The 22,752-nt window shown below is 40.8% G+C and overlaps 1 protein-coding gene across 4 annotated transcripts in view; it reads right to left on the bottom strand.

Annotated features, from left to right (window-relative positions):
• Positions 1-1,841: 1,841 nt before the first annotated feature.
• Positions 1,842-22,752, bottom strand: part of LOC117425215 (centrosomal protein of 170 kDa protein B-like) — a 54,451-nt gene continuing 33,540 nt past the window's right edge. Inside the window, exons 8-20 of one of the 4 annotated variants that reach the window (XM_058991418.1) lie at positions 21,942-22,442; positions 20,067-20,893; positions 17,662-17,844; positions 16,851-16,989; positions 14,501-16,261; positions 12,123-12,357; positions 11,334-11,493; positions 10,693-10,731; positions 9,827-9,958; positions 8,927-9,015; positions 8,482-8,575; positions 7,162-7,213; positions 1,842-6,162 (exon numbers count right to left, since the gene is read on the bottom strand). In XM_058991418.1, coding sequence (XP_058847401.1) covers positions 5,942-6,162; positions 7,162-7,213; positions 8,482-8,575; positions 8,927-9,015; positions 9,827-9,958; positions 10,693-10,731; positions 11,334-11,493; positions 12,123-12,357; positions 14,501-16,261; positions 16,851-16,989; positions 17,662-17,844; positions 20,067-20,893; positions 21,942-22,442 — 4,433 coding nt within the window. In that variant the 3' untranslated portion in view covers positions 1,842-5,941. The remainder of the gene's footprint in view (positions 6,163-7,161; positions 7,214-8,481; positions 8,576-8,926; positions 9,016-9,826; positions 9,959-10,692; positions 10,732-11,333; positions 11,494-12,122; positions 12,358-14,500; positions 16,262-16,850; positions 16,990-17,661; positions 17,845-20,066; positions 20,894-21,941; positions 22,443-22,752) is intronic. The other 3 variants (XM_058991421.1, XM_058991419.1, XM_058991422.1) reach the window with 3 other exon arrangements.

Here is a 22,752-nt window from a genome sequence, read left to right as displayed (position 1 = left end):
TGTACTCAGAGTGGAGAAGTTAAGAGAATTCAGTTTGTTTGTTTAAGCATACATATAAGGAAGCCTTTCTTGAGAAATCTGCGCCGTATTTAAAATCTCCTTGCTCACTTCAGAAATGAAAAGTTACTTTGTATTTGAGTATAACCTTGTAAGTTACTGGCCCTCACTTTCAGTATACTTTTGATGTTAAACTTGTGGTTGTCTTGCTTTTTTAAATTGCTTGCCTGTTTCTGAAGGGGACACTTCTATTTATGCATGCATACTGTAGATGTTCATCAGGATAGTGATAGCTCGAGCTTTTAGTATTTGCAGCCACGTTGGAGATGTATGTTATTGACACGCTTGTTGAAATTAGTTCAGGTGGTCTATTCCTGACTGATTTTCTCTCACAGGATAATTTAGGACAGGTGCAAAACGACTGCCTTGTTGTGCCCCAGCTTCATGGTTCACTTGTACAATGTTTACAAAATGCTTTGGAATTCTCTTAAGATGAATATAGAGGGCCCAGATATTTCACCCCAGATATTCTTCCAAATTTAGAATACCTTGTCCAATTACGTTCACTCACGCAGCAAATTACCCACAGCAGATGAACTGAAGGTCAGGTGAGCATCCTCCAAACCAGGGCTTCCCAACCCTGGTCCTGGGGACCCCATGTGTCTTCCAGTTTTCATTCCAATTGAGCTCTCAATTACTTAACAAGACCCTTAATTGAACTAATAATTTGCTTAATTTGACCTTTTTTTTATTGTTCTCGGCTCCTATAAAGTTGCAGAGTTCAAGTTACTTATAAAATGTTCTAGCTAACTTGAAATCTGCTTAAGAGCTGAAAACAAGTACAAGGGTCTAATTAAACAAATTATTAGTTCAATTAAGGGTTTAGTTAAGTAATTGAGAGCTCAATTGGAATGAAAATCAGAAGACACATGGGGTCCCCAGAGCCAGGGTTTGGAACTCTGCTCCAATCCCACGACCAAGTCAATTGCCTCTTTACACCAGGACGTCGGCGAGCTAGAGGACAAAGGCCAGCCCAGCTGATGTTCCACTTGAGCTCACCAGGCACCTGGCAGGTAGGGTCCACTGTAGCATGATGAGGAGAAACAGGCCCTGCCGGTTTTACCTGCCTGTGGAATCCCAGCGAACACTGGCGACTTTGCACAGACAGGACGCAAACTTGTGCTCCCCTGACTGTATGACACCCTGCACACCACACAGCCACTCGGGGACCCCCTTCATGAAAGGCATAGTAGAAATGGAGGTCCCATTTCATTCCTTTTCAAAGGCAAAAAACCTTTTGTATAGCAGAAAACATTTTAGAAAGTAACTAGCTATTCCCAAAACCCTATGCTGGTCATGTTGATGTAGTGTGACCCTTAATATGTGATTTCAGAACATTTCATCCTCCCTTTTTTAAAAATCTGCTGCCAGATTATAAGTACCCAGAAAAGCATGAAAGTGCAAGTTTAAGGAACAAGGAAGTGAAACTGATACTGTCTACTATGGCTTCTAAAATGACAAACTGCTAATGCACTTTACGCTGAAATATGCGACTCTTACAACTAGCTATAATATAGGTGAGAATTAAAGTGTACTAACTATGCTTGCAGACTGCAGTGGAGAATCTCTTGTGGCACCTATGCTGTGTAGTCAAGACCATTTAGAAAATGCAATTTTACTTGGACATTGGGCAGTTTGTGCTTTTGAATTTTAGTTAGAAAAAAATAATTCATTGCCCTTTTAATGTAGCAATGCAGCTGGATAAGGATGTAATTTTATTAATTGTCCATTGAAATTGGAAATAAATGTAAAATGAACCCAGTGAAGCAAAGAAAGGCATTAAAGCCAGTGATCGAGAACAATTTATTAAAATCAAGTTTGTCATAATAAAATTAAATACTTACTTAAAGAATGCATACAATGATATGTATAACCTTTCTGTTAACAGATAAACCTTTTTTTTTCAAAAAGTACAACAAAAATAAAATTAACAAAAAACAATAAGAACTTAGGAATACAAATAAATTAGATTGTTCATGGAAGAAAACATAAGTGAGGAAAAAAAACTGATGGATACGGTAGTCATGGTAACCAACTGTGTTTTTGTTTTTTCTCCACAGACTTCAAGTGATAGCGTCCAGTTTCATTTTTGTTTTGTTTTTTGTATACAGCTTTAATGTATGTTACATGCAGGAAAAAACAAAGAGAGTGACCCACGCTTGAATTAAATCAACATTTATAGAGGTGCCAAAGCTATTTTTTATAATGGCTATGGCGCCGCCATCATTTAGATGTAATCCAGGAACAAGTGAAGACATCTCACAGTGGAGGTAGCAGCAGCCGCATCAGAGCAATACGTTGTTCAGATGGACACAGGTCAGCACAGGGCAGCAGAATAGACACAGTATACATTCTCTAATGTTTCAAATGAACAAAAAAAGAATCCAGTGCACCCTTAAACACAATCAATATATACACATACTATGCAGCAAGTACTGAGTTACAAATTACATTGTTGAAATTCACTTCTATTTCAACTAGAGTACAAATCAATGCTCCATTTCTAACTGAGGTCCATGTGATAGTTAACAGTTTTTTGTTATGGTTACACAGCAGGGCGTCTGCCACATCAAAGTGCACATTTGGTGATCTAAGACTAGAGCGTTCACGATATACAATCTATTTTTTTTTTATTCATTTCAGTTAAAAGGAAAAACCGCTGTGCAGATAACAAGGATCCAGTGGCTTTCCAATAATGTAGTGCAGATAATAAACAGAAGAGTAATCAAAATACTTAACATGTAACATACTCCTCCACATTTACATTTCATACACCTGATAAACAAAGGAATGGCACAATAGGACATACAGGGGATTGTGACGCCACTTTAAATTACTAAAACACCCATTATTGTTAAACCTCTTAAGAACCATGGCAGTTACGGACCTGTTAGAAACTGCAATCATGGTCAGTTTTATAATCCAATTCTTCGTAGAATGAATGTTTTCTACATTATTCTAAAGAAGGATATCCTATGCACTCCTCAAGCCTGGTTTGCTTTGCAGTTGGTTAACATTCCCTTACAGTAGGGTGAGCTCCAGTCATGCTAGCTTCCTCCCACTTTTATTTTTGTCCTGTGCTGTCGCTAAGGGAAGCATGTAAAAAATGAATAGAGCTAATTTCATTTGAATTGCTTTTTTAGATTTTCTGATTTATGGCGATGGTCATTCCAAGTGGTTCTGGTTGTGTTGCTCCAGGATCAAGTTATAATTTCTTATAATCTGCCTTTACCTGACTCGTGACCTTTCAGCTCTGCCAACCCTACCTACTCTCTTGATCTATATTTCAGTAGGTGGAGCTGGCAAGAGTTGAAAGACCTATTTGCCAGATGAATAAAATGAGGAAGGCTGCTGAGTCCCAGCATTTAGGATTCCCCAGGAAGGCTCAAATTAGTTAAAAGGCTGATTTTGACAAAACTGCAAACTCAATATTGGCACAACAAAACCCAGAATCACTCAATGGATTACAAGCACTATACTGTAGTAAAGTAAATCTAAAAAGTCCATTAAAATGACAACTGAAGCTACTTAGACTTTGAGAAAAGGAATCTCTTCTATTTCTATTTTAGAAAGTGGAGTAGATGACATACTGCACTGGAGTAAAAAGAATAATCCAAGGGAGAGGGAGGAAAAGGAAACTGCCAACAGCTAAGTGCAACATAAATTAAATATGTTCTCAACAACCAGGAATACTGCTCGGTTTAAGGCAGAAAATGGCTGGTAGCATCATGTTTGCTCTTTGGCTTCGTGCTCTTATGGTGACACATTTCAGATGGGCAAACTGCTCTGTATTTGAGTAACAAGACAGAAAACAGTGCCCTTAGGTTTTTAAAAGACATTCATCAAAACGACTTTCTTCAATATTACAGGAGTGTAACAGAATACCTTCAGTTTTAACACAAACTACGTCCACTGATCCGTAGCACCTTAACTAAAACTACAGAACTTTGGAACCATATGGAAGGAACGTCCGAAGAGTAGCTTGTATGATATGGAATGTCACGTAGATGTTAGCTGCAGGATGGATGTACTGTAATAGGATGTATGGCCAGTGTTTAAGACTTTACTGTTATTAGCCAAAGTACTGTTTTTTTATGATGGGGTCTACTTTAATAATCTGAGCAGTGTCATGTTTAAACCCTGTCGTAGTCTTTCCATCATTTTTATTTTATTAAAGGATGACTCAATCATGAGACATGCAAAGAACAAATAGTGCTGAAGCACTTTCCCCCTGTATGACTCTGTGGCACAAAGTGTACATGTCTGTCTCTATGGCACCCCAACCTCAATCACCCACACTTCACAAACCAAACAGATTTCTAAACCACATCAACTGGTTTCAGAGATTTATTGGTGCGTAAGTTGCGCCACTTATTAACTTTCTATACCGGACGTTTTAAACATTTCTGTCACTGTTCAACTCCTTCCCTCCCCAAGCCACAACGATTCCAGAAAAGTGTTCCATATCAGATGACTTCATATGCCCTGTTTAAGACATGAAGAAAATTGAACAGTGCTGTCTTTGCAAGTAGTATATTTTTTATTTATTAACCACGTTTTTTCAAAGCTAACCAGTATGTCTATGTTGGATGTGCGATTAACCAAATTTTGTCAAATACATTTGTGTCAACCCTCAGAGACTCAAAGATAACGAAAGAGGAATCAATTCGGGACTATTTGAAAGTGGTGGCTGTCGGTAACAGTGTTTCCTTATTTTTTGCGGTTTCTATTTTATGAGGCTGTGTGCTAAATAAAATTATACCACTATGTTCAATGTATTTTTATAGAAGAGACAGACTGCTTGTGATTTAAGCAAGCCACCAAGTGGATTAAGATAACAGAAAACCACTGCTGTAATTGATACAAGATAAAGCCGCCCATTAGCAACAATTTAAAAAACCCCATTCATTAACAGATTCAAGTTCCATACAGCAGATGGCACTGTGCTACATGCTAACAGACAGTTGAAGATGTTCATTAAACAGGAATCTGTCTGTGGCACTGCTTCAGGTTGAGAGCAGCAGTTGTGGCACGCAGAAGAGATTTGCTGCCATTAAGAGTTTGTTTTTGCAAAATGTATAAAACAAAAATAACTTGGCAATAATTTAAAAAGAAATGTCTTCTGTCTATTTTTGGACGATTATCTGCAGTAGTCATGGATACCATGGGGTTACATTTTCCAACCCCAGTTATTTATCATTTGTAGAAAATGGATACCATTTTGGGGTCCAACTATTTTTGTAAGACAGATACATTTAAAACAAAAAACTGTCAATTATTATGAGACAGGATGGATAGGGGGTCACTTCAGTATACTGTAAATATGCTTAATCTGATATTTCTTATAGTTTATACAAAACTGGCCTCCCAAAATCTATATTGTTTTGGCTAAACTTCTATAATGGCAACAGGGAAATTGACTACTAATAAGAAGACATTTTTTTTTTGTAAAGGAGCAAAACTTGGTCATTCTGGTTATGGTAAACAGTAAGAGATGGTCGCACAACACAGTAACGTAGCGGGTCACTTTGGGTTGCGTGCTTTCCATTTTTTTAATTTCTTGTTCCTTAATAAAGAATGAATAAATAACATTGATATGGCACTACAATACCTATCTTCCACAGGATTTGACAAGCTGCCGCTCTCCAAACTGGCCTCTATGCTGACTATGTGCTGCCCCACAGTGATAATTTGCCTTTTTAAAACAAAATCAAAAAGCCATACATTGTTTTACAATCCACTCATAAAAGCAAGCTATTTTTTTGTGCAATGTGTCAGCAATTTACAGCGATACTCTATCAAGTTTTGATCCACAGCCATTCATACACAACACAGACGTCACACACCAATCACGGGAGAAGCAACTGTGCAGACACACACACATTCAGACTATGTAGCTCTCCTCTTCAGCGCATGCTTCCCTCTTTCCCCTGGTGTTGGCATTCGAGGACGGGTAGCTCCCTCGCTGTGCAGGAGACCTGGAGTCCCGAGGAGAACTCCCACTGTGGCCAGTCCTGCCTCTCGTGCTGGCTGGGGGAGCCCCAATCGAGAAGACTCTGGATCCCAGGTCAGGGTTTCCGCTGGGGTCGATGATAGTGTTGATTACTGAAACAAAGCAAGGCTCCGATCACTATCTGAATACACTCCACTTACTGCCAGTCTTACCTTTGCAACAGGAAACAGATTGTCAATAATGTGGAATCAGACATGTTGTTATGGCAACAAGAGGAACCAGATGCCAAATTTAGTCAGTCTATATTATATAGAGAGGATACATGACGGTTTAAGTGAGTAACACGAAAGAAATGAGTGATGAAAACAAAAAGAGGGACGAAGTTAGCCATGACGAACCATGTTTTCTGTTAATACCACACGTAATTAACCATTTACTTATGATGACAGATTCAATTGTGTTTCACGGATCATTAAACATTGCCATTGCTGTTGGGAGCTCCGTATTAAAGACAGGCAAAGTTGTTATTATAACGTCTCTCCTATGAGCTGGCAATTGAAAAATAAACACCTGCGTTGTAGAAATAAAAAAAAAAAAAGTACTGGTCTCCATAGTTACTGTTCAGAAGACAACTGTTTTTACTACTGAAACTATCTGACTAAAAATAAACTGTTCATTAATTCAAACAAGACTCAGGGCATTACTTGGCACAACCTATGTATTTTGATGGTATTTGCTTAACTTTTTTAAACAATTTGGGGGTTTGGCTTGATTTTATCTTATCATATTAATTTGGGCTTCCGATACAAAAAGGCAAAACTGTTTCAATCTTGCGGGTTGTTTGAAGCTGGTTTAGCACCTGGCCCTGCCTGCATCATACCCTGCTGATCACAGGTATGGTACGGCAGCTAAAATAATTAATACACCCCATGCAGATGCCAGATTTCCCTTGATACTGACATCAGGACACATCAGTGTAACCTGTTAACTCACTAAACTGTCCAGCTCAAAACAACCCCTACGCCTGAGCTAAATCAGCTAAATAAGACACTTAAATCCACCTTCCTGGTGTGTAAAACTGCTTTCTGGTTAACTAAAGTGAATGTCATCCGTCTCATTAAGGGAGGTAAGAAGCAACAAGTGTCACAGACCTTCTAGCTGCTTTTGAACTCTTCTCAGCTCCTTCAGAATCGACGTGATCTCCTGCAATGTGACAGAGGCAAAGTTACACCAGGGACAGAGCTGGCCAGTCCCAGCTGTTAAAGGAGAACCAAGACATGTTCATCCCTTCTTATCAGCAGAACTGTTGCTGTTTTGACTTGGGTAAAGCCCAGTTAGCCACTGTTTTTCCATCCAATTTTGGAGCCCAGTTTAAATATATTACTATATCAATACTGGTTCCTGCTTCTTTGTTTCCTGGTTCTTTGCTTGCTTTTCACTATACACAGGTATTTTCAAATACATCGCCAAAGATTAAAAGTATAAACTGAAATTTCCTGGTACCTAACCACTTCCAGTGCAAAAGGTCACATGGTCTGCTAGCATCAGTGGTTCGGTAACAGATGGTTTGATCACTGAAGTAAATCTGACCTACAGTACAGGAAGTGAATTAGGTACAAAAATCTGAAAAAGCGACATACCTGCAATAAAGTAAAACAAATCTGCAAGAGCTAGAAAATGTTTCTGAAAACCATGGTTATTACTCTTCACCACCTATTTAGAATGCACCCCATATAGTTACAATACAGTAATACTACATTAAATAAGAGTTGTATAGTTTGGTAAATGCATATTCAGTCCTGTAGTGTATTTCTTGATGAGTTTTGAAGCCATAGTTAGTTGATAGTGGCAAAACTGCCAGCATGCATGTATCCCTTGGCTAGTCCTTGTTTTCTGTGTTAAATTTGAGGCTGGATTGTGGCATGCTAAATAGCATTTCTAATCCTTATCAAATAAGAAAGATAAAGGACATATTTTCCAGCTGAGCAAGACAGGAAGTAACTATTTAGTGCTCTACATTTTGTGTTTATGTATTTATTTATTCATTCCACCTCAAATCCTACCACACAAACGTGGAAACACAACAGATACACCTACTGTAAGTGTGATATACATTTCCCTTTATTCTCACTAGATGGCAGTATGGCTCCCTCTAGTGGATTCAGCATGATAAACCATTATAAACTATGGTAAATACATACTATAACCATGGGAAAACAGCAAAATAAATTAGTCATTTAGCAGCCACTTTTATCCTAAGCGACCTACAGAGATAGGAGTGAACTATGCATTAACAACTGCTGCTGCAGAATCATTTACAATAGGACCTCGGTTTTATGTCTCATCCGAAAGATGGATTACCCTGCGCAATTACCATGGTAAACTTTTTATAAGGGATATACTGTATTCAAAGAAGGTACTAAGCCCTAAATAAATATACAAAGAAATTCACAATATTTTTTGCCTTTAACCTTGTTTGACGTCTTCAAAATCGGCACTTCATTTTCAGAATACATTTTTGCTTCAATATCCTCCCAGTTTCCTGTTCTGTTCTGAAACAGAATCCTGGAAAACAACATCGGGTCTCTCAGATTAAAATAGAAATCTTTCGTAGAAACTGAACGTGCAGACAAGGCCGTTCAGTTGTTCCTAGAGACATGTGACGTTTACAGTTTTTATGCTCCTTTAAATTTAAATTACTACTTTTATTCTATACAGTTTTTAAACTAAAAGTTCACATTAATTTATACTGGTACAGAGGGCAACAACCAAATCTGTTGGCTTGAGAAACCACTGACCTTGTTGAATATCAAGCTTTGCCACAATACGATTATGCAGGTACAAATATAAGGGACCTCCACCACATCCCTGTCGCCAGGGATTATACATGAATGAAATGTAAAGGCTAATGCTCACTTCATCTTCTCCGCCAGTTGCTCTGTGTTTTCTCGAATGGCTTGGGAGAGCTGCGACACAGGGTTTAGCATCAGGTTGTCCAAAATGACCTGGAAATAAAACAACGATTTTATACTCATCACAGTTGCATAGCCATCAATCTGCACAAAGTCTTGGGAGAGTCATTTTATTTCATCATCGGATAAGAAAAAAAAAAAACGCTTTGTAGACTTGGTAGTGTTCGTAGAAAATGTGGATTAAACAAAATGCATGTTAAAAGTGAGTACTGTGATTTGAAATGACATGTTAACTATATATGTTATAGTTACCAACCATTGACAAATGTAACATACATTAACACAGCATATATATATATATATATATATATATATATATATATATATATATATATATATATATATATATATATATATATATATACAGTATATACTGGCTCTTTGAGCTAATATATATATATATATATATATATATATATATATATATATATATATATATATGTATATATATAGATAGATAGATAGATATATAGATATAGATATGTCTATATATATCTATATATATCTATATATCTATATCTATATCTATATATATATATATATATATATTTATATATGTATATATGCTACTCAAGTTCAGACTGAATTCATTAAAATAAGCAAATGTGTATGTCAAGTTATTATTGCATCAATCCCACCCCCACCTCTCCAAAACATCAGACTAGTCCAAGAGTAGTAACTGCACTCAACAAAGCAGACGGTCCTTGTCTTTGGTCCTTATGTCTTTATTGTAAAACTTTTTTTTTTTTTTTATCTGCATTAGGCACTGAAGCTATTGAATGGGTTCTAGTAGTATTTTTGTTGAAAGAGTTGAAAGGTGTCCCGGTGCTTGATATTTGCACACCTCTTCTCTACTCCAAGAGCGACGTTTCAAGTCCTGGTCGTTCATGTTTTGGTCGAGTTCCTTCTTGAGCCCTGTTGAACCTGGTGGGACTTTCTGAAAGTTTAAGCTGGCTTCGGGAATGTGCTGGACCAGCTGGAAACCAATAGAAATGCAAATGAATAAGAGACTACTGTATGTATCCTCGGTCAGGAAGTGCAACAAATAAACATGAACTGAAGCCAGCAGCACAAGCAGAGCTCATTTCGAAATGCCTTGTCTTGCAAGTCAAGTGTTTTGAATGATATCAAGCAACTCAATCATATGTGAATAAATTTAACTTAGTAATTGGTACTTTTTGGCGAATTGGCACAATCAATGGGATAGTGTCAACATGTAAAGTCACAGTTTATTTATTTATTTATTTATTTAAATAGTGTGCCCAATTGCTTTACCCCCATTTTATCTCCCCAATTTATAATGTACAGCTATGATCCATCACTGCAGCAATCCCCACAACAGCAGAACTGAAGGTCAGTGGACGATCCCACGGCCTCTGATCCGACGACCAAGCCAATTTCTTCTTTACATGATGAGGTGACTCCCTAACAATGACGCCTTCCTAACCCGTGGAAGCCTATGGACTCCCCAGCAAAGACTGTTGGCTTTGCACAGCCTGATCCCCTGCAATCACCCGACTCACCCCTGCACACCACGCGGTCGTGCCTTTACCAGATGAGCCACTAGGGGGCCCCCTAGTGCAGCATTTGTAAAAGGTTCAAATATGTTTTTTCTCAATTTGAAAAATAGAAAGTACTTACACTGATTACTTCAGTAATGGAAGGTAAGGATGATAAATTTAAAGAAATAAAGAAAGAGGGTGTATGCACCTGTGATGAACGGGTGGCTTGTGATGATGGCAATGCTGTCTGCGCACAAGAACAAAAACAAATGAAAATCAAAGCATACCACAAATAGAAATGAGATGATAAATTCAACATTTACTATATTTTATTTAAAAACAAAACTAGTCTTTCTATAACATATAGATCTGTAATAAAAATGAAGTGTCTGCCCATTTGTAAAGTATTCATTCATTTCAGGCATAATTAATCAATCTGACATTATGAATGATGATGACCACCCACCCTCCCCCAACTCATTTTCTCAGAATTCCTTTAACCCTTAACTGAAAGTATGTTAAATCACTGGCTGAGGGCTGAGCCTGACTACTGGCAATGAGAGGAACAAGCACACTGAAATTGTACACTGAAATTGCACACTGAAATTGCTTTCAAAGCTAACCAGGACATAACAAAATATCAACAAATTATGACAGTGTAAATCCGCAACAGTACTGTATTTAAAAGCCGTTGGCCACTGTTGCAAGTTGTAAATCAACTCTCCTGGTTTTAAGCATACTTAATACATTTATCTCCTGGAAAAAATAAAGAGCAAATAGCAATAAAACATGTGGCTAATCTTGTGAAAGCAGAGAATGAAAGTGATTCAGAAGAAGCCTGGCTGTTACCTCTTCCCTGGCTGACATGGTTGATGCGGGGGTGTTGGGTACAGAGCTGAGGGAGGTACTGGGCCCAGTGCCGGAAGAGCTCTGGGAGTCTCCGTCTCCAGCCACGTCGTGGATCTCCCGGGCCAGGATCGCCAGGTCTTTAGCCAGGTCCTGACTCAGCCTGAATCACACAACAGCAAACCACTGGGTTTCCAAGCTGGATTAACAAATAGACCCTACCTGACCTCTCATTTAAACCAAATTAGCAGTTCAGTGACCTGCACATTAGGTGATTTGGTCATATTTGCTACACTGAATGACATTTCTAAATGTTTATTTATTTTTTCCTAAAATATAACACTTTGTCAAATCATGTCTGATCCAAATAGTAGCAGGTATTATTTTTAGAGCTGTTGCTAAAAAGTACTGAATGTGTTCTCAATGTCTAAACTCAGAATCTGCTTAGACTATAATACCATACACAAATATAAGCTGAAATGCGGGTACAGTACCTAATGTACATGTGTTTTTTGAGGACGTCACGTGGGTTTTCTAGGAAATTGGTGGATTTGACATGGAATGTTATATAAACATAAAAAGCAGTATGTATTCTTCAGCTTGAATTGCATTAGGCAATAAAAGCTATTCTACGCTGCTTGCCGTAAAAACAAAACCCAACGGACTCTGAATACATCATCCTGACCTCCTAGTACAATGTCTGAACACGCAGATTAATATCAATAGTGGTGAAACTGCAAGGTGGCTGTGACAGGTACAGATGGGGTAATAGATAGAGAGCAATGGCCCTACTTCGCAATCTCTGCGCTGTGCGATGACCAGTGCTGATAGGGGTCAGTCTCTTCATCCTCCTCCTCCTCTTCAGTCTCTCTGGCCTGCACTTTGCGTCTCCCAGCAGCCTGGGCTCTGGAGGTCTGTGTGGCTGTTGAAGCATGGGAGCGTTTGTGTTTAGGGGAAGTATGATTGGACTCATACTCCTCGTCTGACGTAGAGATATAATCGGAGCCCTTCTGGCGTCGTCTGGAGCCTTCGAAAATGAATTGGTTTTGTAGAGAGGAGGAGAGAAGGAAAGAGGAAAGGACATGAGAGAAAAAACCAACCAACCAACCAACCAACCAACCAACCAACCAACCTCCCCAGGACTGAGACAGCAACGGTTCTACAAACCCAGAGTGAAGTGCTATCAGGGATTCAGTGCCCCCTGGAAGTAGGTTTATATTACAGCTAATTAGAATTATGATATGGCTTAAAAGTATTACAACAAAGGACTTTTTCTTTCTGAAGCAGTTACAGTATGCCACTGTTCTGAGCCTAAATAATAATAATAATAATATTAATAATAATAATAATAATAATAATAATAATAATAATAATAATAATAAAAAGCAAACACAATATTTGGCCAACTGGTGGCACTGTTTGCAATAAACAATAATAATAATAATAATAATAATAATAATAATAATAATAATAATAATAATAATAATAATAATAATAATAATAATAATACATTGCTTGCACCATCTTCTATGCTTTATGTGATGTATGCTGTATTTTACAACTTTATTTAGTGGTATTTTACATGACTGAAGTTTTTTTCATGTCAAAATTTTTTTGCCTATACAGCATGTTCTTAGTTTGTTATACTATTGTTCACTTTCATAGTCTAGTTCTCTCTACAGAATAGCTGTTGTTCATGTTTTACATATTATATTTTTAAATACTCCATTATATTCAATGTCAAGAGGAATTCATCTTTGACCCCAGATAAGCACTTCAGTCTTTGGTTTCTAGAAACTCTGTGAAACAGAACCATATAAAAAGTATACATTTATTTTAGGGAACCCATTTGTCCACAACAGGTGACTGCTGTACCACTTAAAATAAAAGATACTTAAAGATTGAGTTCTCATTTCAAAAGGTACAGCGGCACACACAACAAATACCTAGGTATACCCAAGAAGTTTATTTTCTCCAAGCTGTACACTGCAGATACAATTAATTCTTAAGGGAAGATGTTAGTAAGCAGAATTAGTTTAGGTTAGACTTTATATTTGTGTTTTTAGTCAGAAGTATGCCTTGTCTCCATCTGTTGAGAAATTGGTTTGAACCCACTTTCCTCACAGTGCGCTACTGTTCAACTGTTCAATGAACATTTTGAAGGAAAATGCCATTAAGTTTGTAACCAAGATGGATGGAAACAAGGCATGACACAGGCAAGTACATTTTAACCACAAAAGAGTGGACATATTTGTGACAAACCAATTCATTCTGAAATACAAAACATCACTTTGTCTTTTAAATCATCTTGAATCTTCATTAAATATATAATTGTTTCTTTAAAATATCACCTCAATTTGAAACACAATGAAAAACACATTTGTGGAATAATTATGCTTCGGAGGCCAGTGTTAAAACAAATATCAAATACAGCAGACACTTTAAAAAAGAACACCTGGGCTCCCGAGTGGCGCATCCAGTAAAAGCACTCGCTAGAGTGCAGGATGCGCTCTTTAGCCTGGACGTCGCCGGTTCGAGCCCAGGCTATTCCACAGCTGACCGTGGACGGGAGCTCCCAAGGGGCGGCGCTCAATTGGCCGAGCGTCGCCCGGGGGGAGGGAGGGTTAGGTCGGCCAGGGTGTCCTCGGCTCACCGCGCACCAGCGACCTCTGTAGTCTGGCCGGGCGCCTGCGGGCTTGCCTGTAAGCTGCTCAGAGCTGCAGCTCTGAGGCGGCTGCACGGTGAGTCTGCAGAGTGTAAAGAAGCGGGCGGCTGACGGCACACGCTTCGGAGGACAGCGTGTGTTCGTCTTCGCCCTCCCGAGTCAGCACAGGGGTGGTAGCGGTGAGCTGAGCCTAAAAATAATTGGGCAATTCAAATTGGGGAGAAAATAATAAAAACTAATTGGCAACGACTAAATTAAAAAAAAACAAAAAAAAAACAAAAAAAAAAAACACAACACCATCTCTTGAATGTATTATTATTTTAAAAACTGTCAACGCAGTACTTAAAGTGATATGCACCTAAGGGCTCTGGCAGTTTGTAGCCAACTTTTGTGAGGCCACTCCTCCTGCTCTATTTAATGGGCAGCAGCATTCAAACTCTCAGCAATGTGTACCATAGATGCTGACAGTTTAATACCGCGAGGACGGCTATCAGTCTGTACTTACTGGATGTAGCACTGGAATACCTGGCACTGCTTGACCGGCCCCTGGAGACAGGTTGCTTTACCCCTGCCCCTGGAGTCCTCTTGGCTGTGGGCTTGGCCTCTGCTGCAACTGACTTGCGAACTGAGTTGCTGAATTCCATACTACGAGTAGAGAAGCCAGACCTGGGCGTGGAGGTCTCTGTATCACTGGGCGTTGTGAATGAGCCTGTTCGCTTCCGTGGCATGGCCAAGAGGTCCAGCCGAGAGAGCTTCTTGCTGTCCGCCTGAGGTTTGGAAGGACCAGAGGCATCCGAGTTCAGAGACACACGGTCGGTCTCGGTACCCTCGTTATCAGAAGCCTCTCCCAGACGGGCCCTGCGCAGCATGGATGCCCTGGTAGGCCTAGGTGCTGACAAGCTGTTTGAACGCGTGAGGGCCTGGTAGACCACGGACTTGGGGACTTTGCTAGGGTCTTCCTTCTGGGGCTGGGCGATGAGCTTCTTCCGCATTGTTGGACGGGAACTTGATTCATGGTCTGAAGAGAAGGAATCTGGCCAGTACTGGAGGCTGGTGCTCCGGACGTCTTCCGTAAAGTCCAAGGAGCCCCGGTTCCCAGTGCTACGCCTCAGCTGGAACCGCTTGGTCGAGTCTGCTTTGCTCCCTCCCTCCGACACTTGCGTCCTGCGCTTTTCAGAAAGCCTCTCGCGAGCGCTGGTTTGGCCATACTGATCCTGGATGGAAGGCGTTGAAGAGGACTTCTCTTTTTGGAGACTGTTGATATACCTCTTTTGTGGCACGGCGCCGACAGTTTTTTTGCTGCTGACATGGCTGACCGTACTGGCTGTGTCAACATCAGATTCACCAGACAAAGAGTCTTCCATCTGGGTTATGGATGTTTCAGATTTCTGGCTTCGGTGGTGTCCATGAGAATGGAACTTGGCCTCCAAAGCCGCCAGTGCATTTTCAGTATCCTTGAGAAACAGTTGCGTGTCCTGGCTGCAATCTGTACCATAGGCGTTCCTAACATCAAGATCTTTCAGAGCTGGATGGCTAGAAATGTGCGGGAGCTTGTTTATTGGAACATCATCGCTAGGTCTGTCTTTGGTGAAGCTTTCCTGTCTGACAAAAGAAGTAGAAGATTCTTTTGTAGGCACAGCCTCTTTCTCTTGCAAATGGATCTTTTGGACCAAGACAGACTGTTTCCCTGTTTCTTTGGCATCCATTTTCGCCAAATGTTTCCCAAAAACGGTTGAAGTGGCAGGCTTGGATGAGACTTCAGGCTCCCTCTCGGCTCGAGATACAGTGTGGCCATGCCCAGAGGTCTGCTTTGAAGGCGTCTCTTCAGACCCGATGTAGAAAGAGGTGGCTCTCGTTCCTGTCACCGCAGGTTTTTCTTCTAGTCTCTGAACATTGGTGTTATCAGTCCACAGCTTTTCTGGTTTAGTTTTGTCAACACCCCTCCCAGTTCTGTGTTTCTTATTCTTCTGCACTGCAGAACCATCATCTGACTTGCTTGCATCGCTCAGGCTGTCAGGATCCAGGTCATCCTGAACGCACAGCCTCTGGGCTGATTCCTGCTGCCGCGGTGTTCCACTCCCTCTTTCAGGAACCTCGTAGTTGGGATAAGGGTCCGGCCGGATTACAATACTGGGTGTGGGGCTTTCAGACTTTTCTGCCGGTGGAACTTGAGGAAGGAGTCTTCTTGTTCTTGCAGACTGGGTACTGTCTGATTCTGTATGTTCTGCACTCCTACTCATCAAGGGCAGGTGACCGATTCTCCTATCTAGAAACAAAGGGGGAAAGAAAAGCATGACTCAGCTCTAAGGAATAATAACAATATTTTGAATGATAGGTACAGTTAAATAACAATCTGAACTGACAATATCCAGAGGAAACGCGCAACTGCTATTCTGATTAAAATCCCTTATCATAACAATTAAATTAAATCTGCATTCCAACTTAAAATGAATGATCTGTTTAGTTAAACCGTTTCAGTAATTATGCTTAAAATGGGATTCACCTTTTTAGTTTCAGAACTTTAACAGAAATTTACTTCAAGCCCCTGTTGCCTACAGATGGACCATCAGCAAACTTTCGTACAAATGTAATTGCAGTTCGGACATTTTTTTGCATATCGTTTAGCATTTCCCAAGTGGCTTCTACTGCCGACCTGCAATCCAGCATTTACCCATTGCATTGTGCACTACACTGAGATCCCCACAGGGGGCAAAGCCAGGGAATCTGATTGCAGAGCAAAGGGAGTGGGCTTGATGTAAAACAAAAGCAGTAAGAAGGACGTGCTGTTAAAATATAGGCAAGTAACAGGTCTTTTACTATCAGGTACCATTACGCTGAATTGAATCTCTTCTTACCTCGGTCTGTAACATCCCCGTGCTGCTGCAGATCATGCAAGCCGCTGGCGGGTCCAGAGTTTCCGCAGCTGTCTGCCAGACTGGCCCACCTGGATACCCACTTCGGCCCTCCTGGAGGAACCGGCCCTACGTGTCGAGCCTACAACACCAACACAACAGGCACGTAATCTTCCTTAAACAAATTCTGTTCACAAGGTTTCTATATAAAGACAGAACCAAAATTAACATTAACGGCCTCTAGATTTTTTCTCAATTGAAAATGGGGGATAAATTTGCCTAAGAAAATATTGCAAGTACAAACACTGACAAAGAAACAATAAGCAAAACCAGACACTGGAAATCCACACATTTCTGACCCATTTTCTGAATTTCAAAGGGAACCCAGTAGGTAAATGTCTTTCACTGAGTTATCAAATGCGTCGGTTTGTAGCACAACAAATAAAATACACCAAAACTGTACATACAGCACAAGGATGCAATTCCATTTTGGGGTTACAGTGACACTGATACACCACTTCACAAACATCTTATCATCAGAATCCCTCAATGGAAATTGCTGCCTTATTATGTGGAGTTGTGTGTACATTATTTTTTATTATCATTATTTAAAAAAAAAGTCTCCTCCAACATAGCCAAACCTCTCCCAAAACAATCAATGAAAGCATGCAGCCAATACATTTCACAATCCATCTCCCAAACCTGCAAGTACAGGCATGCACATCGACATTTCACATTCTTGATTGTACAGTTTACACAGACATGCCACTAGTGTGTTGCAATGGAAAGCAACACCCTGGTGTAGGCTAGTTACCTGTCCGCTTCCTTCAATCTGTGGGCCACTAATGAATGCTCGGTTATAGCCCTGCAATGGAGTTTCCTTTTGATCCACAGTGTTACTTTTGCTATGCCGACAGCTATTATGTTCTTCCTTGTCATCATTAATTACGGGCCTATATACTCCAGTGTATTCAGGGGACTCGAGAACACCAAAGACCTGTTAAGATAAAGCAGAAGAGTTTGCTGGACCATGTCCATTTGCAACAGTTCATTTAATTAGTGTAACATATATTTCTTTTTTATTAAAAGGCACTCCAAAACATTACAATAGTCATCTGCTCAACAAAGCAAAGTGTAAAAACCTTACTGAATCACCTATTTTAAAAGAAGAAGATGCCCCAATTCTCCCCAATTTACAGTTTCTGGAGGACAAAGCCCAGCTCTGTAGGTGTCCGCCTCAGGTCACTAGGTGCCTGGCCGGTAGAGTCCACGCCACAGCAAACACAATGACCAGCGACTTCGCACAACCAGGACCTGCGTTACCCTGAATGTATGACTCACCCTGCACACCATGTGGCCGTGCTTTTACCAGGAGAGCTACTTGGGGACACAATGTTACATTTAATGTTTAATTAAAAAAAAAAGTCAACACTTGCCATGCATTTTAGTGTTACATCAGGGCTTTTAGAAACACCCATTTTGTCCTTTATTCTTGAAACCTCTTAAGTATGGTAGTTTTCTTTTGGTAGTATTACATTAACAATTAAACATTACATTAAAAGCTCCTGAGATCTATATTATCTTAATATATATGTATCTCTGTTACAGGTGGACATGCATTCCCTATGGGAAGTAATTAGTTATTGAAAAAAAATAAGAGTGTTGATTGAGACATAAAAAAACCCAAAGGGGTGTGCTGAGGCTGGGGTTCCCTCTGGGATGAGATGCGATGGAAGGTAGATGCAGGTACAGGAGGCAAAGACACTGGAAGTCATCACTCAGGTTACAAGTGCAATCAGTTTGGTGGTCTCAATCTGTCTTCCAGTGGAGATTAGCAACATCATAAAATCACCACATAACTGAGCATCACTGGAAGAGACCCAGGACTGGCAGGGGGTGTTCAGTTCAGTACTGAGGCGTGCTTGCTAAGCTGTGAGGTAAGGCTTTCCTAGGGTCTGCCTGCATCAGGCCTGCCTCTACCACCTTTCGTGAGCCCCAGTGTAAATTCACAGTGTAAAACAATAAATAATGTAATGAAAGCACTCAGAACACAAGAGATGTGACGAAGCAAGGGAATGCAGGTAGGGTGTGATTTGTGCATTGTCTGTCAGTAAGTGCAAAACAGTGAAATATAACTCCATAATATAACTCCTCTGAGATTTTACTCAGCAAAAAGTGATCTCCATCCTTTATGGGCTTCCATTAAACTTCACTTTATAAAACTCTATGATATTCATAGAAAATGCAATTAGCAGTATCAAACTGTATTTTTACAGTACCTGCAGATAATAACCGACTATAAACTTACTAAAGACACACTGAAAACAAGCTTGCCCTGAGGGTTAAGTGCAATCGAATTAACCAAACTCTTGTGGTCAAGCGCAAGTTAACAAATATGCTAAAATGAGTACAAAGTTAATGTAGTAAATATGGTGTCCATAGTTCCCCAATTAGGCCAGCAGAGGGCACGAGAGAGAAGGGTCTATGGTATATGAGAACAGTAACAGGAAAGAGAGGGGTTTTAACTGTTTGACTAGTTTGGAAAATAAACAGTAATAGGACTTTTGTTCAAAGCATATAAACGATAAAAAAACACCTTTTTCAACTCTGCAGCAAAGAAAAGGCTTCCCGACCCATGTTATTTCCAAGGTCACAGTTTTGTTATCAGCGCTTGTATATGAAACAGACTTGAAAAGAGCTTGTATCTTATTAAAATGTGTTCTGAAATATGTGAAGATGTAATAGAACTTGTAAAGTTTAATTAACATTTAGATGCAAATTTAATGGGAAACTGACCAACCAAGTAAAATATGTCACAGACTTTTTTATTTTAAATTTCTCTCAGCTTACTGCAATATACTAGGCATTATCTTTGTTTATGTATGCAAATGACCAGCATGGCCCATTTCCTTGATGCAATACACAATGCCATCTGAGATACTGTGCTGTTAATGGTCTTCAGCTACCATGAAATACAACACGGTTATCTAACTCAAGGACAGCAAATGCTCAGCCTTTAAATCAAACAACATGAAAACGTTAAGGGGTGGCGGTGCTGCAACAACATATCGAAATGCATCGCAGTATGAATTCTGAATTACCCAGGTTACTTCAGGGGCTGTACAGACTACTGTAAGGGCTTCAGTATAATGAAACAGTATTACGAGTTTACCTTCAGACATCCAAAGCCACCTCTCATTACTGTAACACAATAATTACCTGGTCGATCATGTTCCGAGCTTCCTCCACCTCTTTGTCCTGTGATTCCGTCTCGATGGTGTAGGTCCCTGCGTCACTCAGGCTGTCGTCCTCCTCGTTCCGACCTAGTTTTCCTGGTTTCATGTCCAGGGACCGGACTGCAAGGGGAAACGCAAGAGGGGCAGCCAGGGATCCAATCGTCAAAAATGGGGTGACAGGCTGAGAGGTGGGGGGAGTTGGAAGTTGGGGAGGAGCAGACTCCATCACCGGGGGAGCAGATACAGGCTGAGGGATTGGTTTTTCAGGGGCGGGGGTAGCGACGGCTAGAGCAGTGGCACTTTGAGCTTTCAAGAACTCGGCCGCAAAGTCCTGGGCCAGCTTGGATTTCTTCCCCACGCTGCCAAAGGGCTTCACGGTCACTGGTGTGCGGGAGGAGAACAAGGAGGAGCCTGAGCTGAGACGGTCTTCTGTCTTCTCTCGTTTGAGTGAGCTGGACCTCTGGGGGCCTGCTGCGCTCTTCACCGGCCCGCTTGTGTGTTGTGTCGTGGCTACGGCCACTTTGCGTTTTTCCAGCTTGGCTTTGAGGGCGGAGTAGGAATCACCGTTCACGGAATTGTGGGTGAAGGACTGCGACCTCTTCTTGCGGGGATTGTCATCAAAGAACTCTATGACGAAGGCCTGCTGGTTGAGCGACTCCTGGGTTTCCAGTTTGGTTTGGCTCTGGAGAGAGGAGTGAGACTCAGGGGGCGAATGAAGCGGCTCCTCCTCGGGAGTGGTCTGCTTGTTGGGCTTCTCTGACAGGATGGGGTCCTCCGAGTCGCTCTGGGTCCCGTCTTCATGTCTGTTGACTGCAAGGAAAAGGGAGAAATAATAAAAAAGGGAGCTTATATAAAGCTACAGCTGGAAACAGCACTGGGTTCCTTTATCTTGAATGCTCATTCGGGTGGCTGGGAACTGTGAATCAAGTACTAGTGCAGTTTGATTCTGCACTCTGTAGCTTTAGTTATACAGTATACAATGTGTGTGTGTGTATGTGTGAGTAAACTGATAAATACACTCACTGCCTTGCAACATATTATATTAAGAGATGAATACGTATACCTCACTCAGACCCATTACTCTCTGTATACATTGGTATTCCTGAACAGAAACTCACCACACTTGCATTCAAAAGGTTTTAATGGCAATCCACCCAAAGCAATGAATACTACCAAATTCAATGGAGAACCATTAAAGGCATCCACCTTTGTATAGCATATTGTTGTTATGTAAATTAAACTCAATAAGAGGATAGGTAATTGGACCAGAACCAGTTGTTAAATATTGGCCAACTGAGGATCATACTTATTTTCCCATTAAAGCAGGAGACGCCCTTAAAACTGAAAGCAAGCCACGCTGTATTTGACTCCAGCTTATAAAAAGTAGTAACGAACATGTTCAGTAATCAATTAAATATTGAACCGTGGCAGATTTGTAGGAATAGGTTAAATAGCTCATGATCAATAACACTTTTCAGAAAAAGAAACAAACACCTGTAATAGATACAAACAGCTCTTACATTGAAGGGGCTAAACCTCAACCAAGTGGTTTATCTTTAAGACTGCAACGCGATTTATGACTTGATGGCTTCCAGGGATGTTACATTCTGCTGAGTTTCCTTAACCTTTAAACTTGAGCACAGTTAAATGTTTAAACTTCAGCATATCTGGACTGCTGGAAAGCACTCAGTACAATGTACCCTTACTAGTTTGGGTAATGTGGAAACATTTAAACTCCAAACTTATCTCCATTCAGCATGTTCTTTTTATTTTATTACAATTCACAGACTCCCGCCTAGTTAACTTAAAATCGACCAAGCGAGTGAGAAAAGTTAGTAAGAGTGGAAGAACCGCCTACCTTGAAGCGTCTTGATGTAAACGGGCAGGTCGCTCTTAGTGCTGTACACATCGTCGCAGGGGGGCTTCCTCCTCATCAAGCTGGGGTCGCTGTGGACCAGCCAGTCGGCCACCTTGCTCTCCACTGACATCACCTCGGTGGGGGCTGCCGCCAGGTCCTTGCCAAACTGCCGCTGGCGCAAGGAGAACTTGGTGATGTGGTCCCTGATCTTTATCTTGCCAGGGGTGCAATTGTCGAACTCGATGGTGAACGAGGCATGGCTCTGGACCACGGGGGGCGTAGTGGCTGGGACAGGGGAGGGGGCAGCGTCTGTGTCTTTGGTGGGGATCTCGTGCACCTCGGCCTCTGGGGACTTGTGGTGCTGCTGGAACTCCTTGGTGGGGATTTCGAAGTAGCTGGGCTCCCGGCGGTAGGAGTAGATAGATTTACCCTGGGAGTCCCTGTAATCTGCAATGGTCCCGTTGACTTCTGGGTCAAGTCTGGCCGTCTCTTTCGGGCCCTCTGTGGGTAGACAGCAAGCACAATCCGTGTGTAAATGCTATTTGTGAAACTGGGTCATGGTTTTGTCACAGTCACTAAGCTTCCACGTACCTGCCCCAGAAATGTTTTGATTATTATCTAAATCAAAATTGTACAAGATATGGATCTGGGTGTTTAGGTAAAAGAATATTGATGGGAACCAAGGCAACATAATCCCTAAGAAACCTTGTCAGAAAGCAGTTCCTGTTAATGTGAAAATGTAAAATGGTAAAATGAGATGGGTGAAAAGGGAGTGAAATATTCTGTTTTTTCTCACAGGTGTAGATTTTTT

Source organism: Acipenser ruthenus, chromosome 18 (genome assembly GCF_902713425.1).
Source record: "Acipenser ruthenus chromosome 18, fAciRut3.2 maternal haplotype, whole genome shotgun sequence".
NCBI lineage: Eukaryota > Metazoa > Chordata > Actinopteri > Acipenseriformes > Acipenseridae > Acipenser > Acipenser ruthenus.
This window is presented reverse-complemented; position numbering and strand designations above follow the sequence as displayed.